This window comes from Otolemur garnettii, unplaced genomic scaffold, assembly GCF_000181295.1.
Source record: "Otolemur garnettii isolate 467f Iridium unplaced genomic scaffold, OtoGar3 scaffold00142, whole genome shotgun sequence".
Taxonomy (NCBI): Eukaryota; Metazoa; Chordata; class Mammalia; order Primates; family Galagidae; genus Otolemur; species Otolemur garnettii.
In genome coordinates this window covers 3016790-3022486 of record NW_003852537.1, presented here as the reverse complement: position 1 = coordinate 3022486, position 5697 = coordinate 3016790, and the positions used below count along the sequence as shown (strand labels likewise).

The window sequence follows — 5697 nt, the reverse complement described above, 5'->3', positions numbered from 1 at the left end:
AAAAAAAAAAAAGAAAACCTTTAATATTTATTTTACACCAATAGCTACTCTGGAAGTATCATGCAGCCAATTTTCAAATCACACAGAAGGAAAGTTATCAACCTTTTTCTAACTGAGAGAAGGAGAAAATAGAAACAAAAGCAAAACCAGTTCTGAATGTTGTTTTTCTATTAAGACAGAAACAAGAAGTCCTGGGGAGTGGAGGGAAAACAAAAGGAAGAGGCCAGCATGTAAAGAATTGATATGTTGGCCAGTTCCTCCTCTCAAACTATATTTCTAGTACCAACAGCTATAAAGTGCATCTGGCTACTGAGCTTGGAAAATGTGATTGGTCAAAATGAGTGTAAAGTACATACTGGATTTTTAAAGACTAAACATAGAACAGTTCATTAATTTTTAAATGTTCAAATAATATTTTAGATATACTGGGTTAAATAATGCATATTATTAAAATTAATCTCACTAATCTCTTTAAAGTGACTACAAGAAAATTTAAAATTATGCACATGGCTTGTATTACATTCAGTGCTGTTCTAAACCAGAGGACATGAATAGGAAACAACCTGTAGAAGGAAACAGAAGACATTTATGAACTGCTTGCTTGCTATGGGCACTATGCTTAGGGCTTTTTATTATTTCACTTAAGATTTGCTAGGCATTAAATACTTTGGTGTTGGTTTTAGGAAATTAAGAGAAAAAAAATGAATTTACAACTGGCTGTTCAGAGCACAGAACACCAAGCTGACAAATTCTCACTTACATGTGGAGTTTAGACCAAAGCAGTATGTCCCCCACATCCCTGGCCCTCTTATTACAGAAATGAATAAAGCAGTATCATATTATAGTTATGCAAGATGTCACTACTGGCTAGGCATGGTGGCTCACTCCTATAATCCCAGCACTCTGGGAGGCCGAGGTGGGTGGACTGTCTGAACTAACTGATTCAAGACCAGCCTGAGCGAGAGTGAGACCCCAACTCTGAAGAAAAAAAAAATCTGGGCATTGTGGCAGGTGCCTGTAGTCCCAGCTACTCGGGAAGCTGAGGCAATAGAATCACTTGAGCCCAAGAGTTTGAGGTTGCTGTGAGCATACCATAGCATACCATAGCACTCTACCAGGGGTAACAAAGTGAGACTCTGTCTCAAAAAAAAAAAAAAAAGTTACTACTGAGAAAAAGTTATTACTACTGCATGTGAACTGTCAATTATCTCAAAAAGTTTAAAAAAAAAAAAAAAAGCTTTTTCCTTAGTGCAAATAAACACATACAAGTCAAATAAAACTCCGCACAAATAGGCTCATGTAACTCAAGACTCAATTGGTGGCTCATAGAAAACAGGAAATAGCCCACTCACATTCAGAAGTGCAGATATCCTTCAAGTCTTTCAAATACACAATATTTTCTCTCAAAAAAACCTCGCAACTAAAAAAAAAAAAAAACACACACACAAAAACCCTCACAACTTTTCTTCAGCTTAAATCCCAATCAATTCCTCTTTGTGCCTAAAATGCTAATTACACACTGTCAACACTGATTTTTCTTTTTGCTTTGTATTTCACTTTGTGCCCTGTTTTTACCTCAACACTAAATGGACTTTTGCCTATCACCCCAACTCCGTCTCTGGTAGAGATACCAAGTTATTTGAGAATACACAACACATACACAAATATTTGCTTTAGCAAAAGCAATACTAAGAATAAAGTGGCTATCATTTACTGCAGAATCCTTCACATTAGGATTAGTCTAAAATATAGACTATGTTACCATCAAGATACTGAATATAAATAATCTAGCATTAGCAAAGAATACTGCCATCTTCTGAGCAATTTAAGAAACATCTAAGATATTTATTCAAAAAAATTAATTTCTAAAAAGGAAATCAATACATGAAAAAGAAAAATTTATAGGCAGGCACGTTGGCATGCACCCATGGACCAACTCAGGAGGTGAGATGGAAGGATCCCTTGAGCCCAAGAGTTCAAGACCAGCCTGGGCAACACTGCAAGACCCCCCATCTCAGTTTAAAAAGAAAAAGGAAAAATATTTCAAAATACACCCAAAACTCCAAATAAGAAAGCCACATGACACCCTCCTCACCAAGAGTAATAAATAAGTAACCTTAGCATAGGCCAATAAAAAAGCCAAATCTATTAAATGCGTAGTCCAAATAGAACTACACGTTATTTTCTACCAATCATTTGCTTTGAGCTGACCATCAATACTCAATATTTACTGAACACCTACCATGTGCTAGATTCCATTGACATGTGAGCATAGATGTTTCTACTCTCATGAAATTCCTAAGTACTAAGCAGCAAAAGTAAATACATACTCTGCTCATAAAATATAAAATTCTTTTTTATTATTTAAATATACCAGCTTTTGAATAATCAATTTCTGCCAAAATGTGCCATTTGTCTTGAAGCTCTTTCTTATTGCAACTTCCTGGGACCATCAGGGGCTGTGCACTGCTCAACTCCAGAGGATGCCATTCCCATGGGCAATGATGAAAACAGGATCCCCTAGAGCTGGGCAACAGGTAATCCTGTGAGTCCAGGATTCCAGGGTTCAACCCTGCTGGCCACTCCCGGGTCTCCCAGGAGTCCTCCAAGGGGACTTTCTTGGTCTGGGCCTTTATCTTCCTCACTCCCACAATTTCACAGCCATGTCAGGGATAGTGTTGTGTCCCAGAGATCAGAATCTCAGCTACTCTTCTCTGACACTGAGGATAATGCCACAGGCCACTGCTGCTTTAGTTCCCCTGGTGCTGGATGGGTCTAATTTTCACCTCTGGAGGAGCTACTCCTTCTACAGGCCAACACTATAGAAGCACAACTGTCCTTCCACCTCACGCCTTTCACATCAGCATTTCACTTCTTGTTTTATTTTGCTGACAGAGCGTGATTATCACATAAAACAACTGGAGCAGGGCCAGTTAATACAGCATAACATTGCCTAACAATTTGTTAAAATAAAAAGCAGTGCGTTTTCATCTGAAATTATGTAGTCTTCCTAGAAGATAACAAAGTTCACATGGAAACCTACCAGGTTGTTTACTAAATGGAGTGAAATTTCCATTTCTTTAGATTACAGTATTTTTTGAGGTTTTGGTAGGGGAGGGAATAAGTTCCAGCCAAACAAGTTTTGTCCTTTCTATTAACTAAACCCAATTTTTAGTACTAAAACATGGCAATACTCTTAATTTAAGAAAGTGAGCTACAGTCAACACAAAAATTGAGGGCCCTGGAGTAGTTACTGGAGGGTGTCTGGCTGTTTCCTGCCACTCCTTCGCAGGCCATCTTAGAGTGAACAGCCTGGGTTGCCCAGACCTCTCTGAGCTCACATCCACTCAATAGTCTTAAGCTCATTCATATGGTTCCCCCAGGGTTCAGTCTTAGTAGTTGATAGCATTTAGTAATAGTTTCTTTCCTTCTGAAGCATCAACATTTTCTTCAAAGAAACAATTTTTTGTTCCTGCTATTACACATAAACATACTTCAATGACAGTGGGTAATTTCCTAGTTTACATAACACTTTTGATTTCTTAGATTGTTTTAAACAGCTAACTTCTTTAAAGGAAAGTATAAAATAATATGCTTTCTACATTTACTTTTGAAGCTTTTTTTTTGTTTTGAACTGAGTCTCACTCAGTCACCCTGGGGTTGAGCACCATGGCATCCTAACTCACAGCAACCTCAAACTCCTGCACTCAAGCAATCTTCTTGCCTCAGCCTCTCAAGTACTGGGGACTACAGGCACCTGCCACAATGCCCAACTAGCTTTTTTCTATTTTTAGTGGAGATAGGGTCTCACTTTGCTCAGGCTGGTCTTGAACTCCTGAGTTCAGGAGATCCACCAGCCTTGGCCTCCCAGAGTGCTAAGATTACATGTGTTGAGCCACCCTCTGTCTCCCTGAGTAGAGTATCATGGCATCATAGCTCATAGCAAATTCAAACTCCTGGGCTTGAGTTATCCTCTTGCCTCAGCTTCCCAAGTAGCTGAGACTACAGGTGTGCACTATGAGACCTGGTTAGTTTTTCTATTTTTAGTGGAGACAGGTGCTCTTGCTGGGGCTGGTCTTAAACTCCTAAGCTCAAGCAATCCACCTGCCCTAGCCTCTCAGAGTGCTAGGATTATAGGCATGAGCCACTGTGCCCAGCCTGAGAACATTTTCTCACCTTTCATGAAACCAACTTTAAACTGCCCTGCTTAGTAATTTTAAATGAAGTTACCCTAGTTCTGGTTTAAATAATCAGTTTTATTTTGACAATATCTACAAAGATGCTTCCTACCCATCTTCCCTGCTATTAGTTCTTATTTAACAAGCTTTTATCAATCCAGTCATTGCTGTTTTTATAAACTTAAGACTTTCTATTTTACATGCCATGCCTCAGGGTATACCTACCAGATGAGTTGATCATTATAGAGAAATGCAGTATATTTGACTATATTCAGGCTTTCCTCCATTCTATTAATAAAGGACTGGATTTTGAGATAAGTCATTTTATCCAATGGGAAGAAGCTGATTCCACCAAAAATGTCAAGCAGGTCACATGACTGCAAATGCAACGTTTGCAAATACTGTAGGAAAAAAATAAGGTATAAAATTTACTAATAGTGCATTTAATGTATTAATAGTATTCTTTGACAACTGAAAATAATTACTCTTATGTCAGGCTATCACTCATGGTAGATTAACATACTGGCATACGAAACAATGAGAAGACAATGGGTGAGCCATGGGTAACTGGGTTTGAAATCAGTACCAATTTCAAAATACAAAGGTCAAATATATCTAGTTAATGTTTATTCAGTTTTATTTCTGTAAAGTATTTAATTCCCTATATTAATACTCCTCACCTTACATCAGCAGTTCTCAACCTGTGGGTTGCGACCTTCAACCACCCCCCTTCACAGGGGTCACCTAAATACATCCTGCATATTAGATATTTATGTTACGATTCATAACAGTAGCAAAATTGTAGTTATGAAGTAACAATGAAAATAATTTTATGGTTGGGGGTCACCATAACACGAGGAACTGTATAAAGGGTCACAGCATCAGGAAGGTTGAAAACCATTGCCTTAGATTAACCTCATGAGGGATCTAGGCGATAATACCCAATGAGTACTATCTCATACTAAAATTATGTCTAAAGGAGATGTAGCCAGGAACAATAGCTGTACCCACTGCTGATGAGTAGGAAAATAATGAGGACAAGAAGAGAAATCAGAAGACAGTATGAGAGTGAATAAATATGGTTATTAAAGTGAAGAAACAAACAACAAAAAAAGAAATTCACAAAAACAAAAAAATTTTTAAATAGCTATCAAAGATGTCTTAGAGCAGCGGTTCTCAATCTTTGAGTCATGACCCACAGGAATCGTGTTAAAGGGCCGCAGCATTAGCAAGGTTGAAAACCACTGTCTTAGAAAGAAAAGCTGAATTCAAAAACAGATTTCAGGCTCAGCACCTGTAGCACAGTGGTTACAGCGCCAGCCACATACACTGAAGCTGGCAGGTTCGAACTCAGCCTGGGCCAGCTGAACAACAATGACAACTACAACAAAAAAAATAGCTGGGCTGGGCGGCGTCTGTGGCTCAAAGGAGTAGGGAGCCGGCCCCACATGTTGGAGGTGGTGGGTTCAAACCCAGGCTTAGCCAAAAACTGCAAAAAAAAAAAAAAAAAAAAAAAAAA

The 5697-nt window shown here is 38.4% G+C and overlaps 1 protein-coding gene across 1 annotated transcript in view; it reads right to left on the bottom strand.

Moving 5' to 3' along the window:
* The window catches only part of CCZ1 (CCZ1 homolog, vacuolar protein trafficking and biogenesis associated), a 33627-nt gene that overhangs the window by 22998 nt on the left and 4932 nt on the right, over positions 1 to 5697 (bottom strand). Inside the window, exon 7 of the mRNA XM_003798896.3 lies at positions 4404 to 4579. Coding sequence (XP_003798944.1) covers positions 4404 to 4579 — 176 coding nt within the window. The remainder of the gene's footprint in view (positions 1 to 4403; positions 4580 to 5697) is intronic.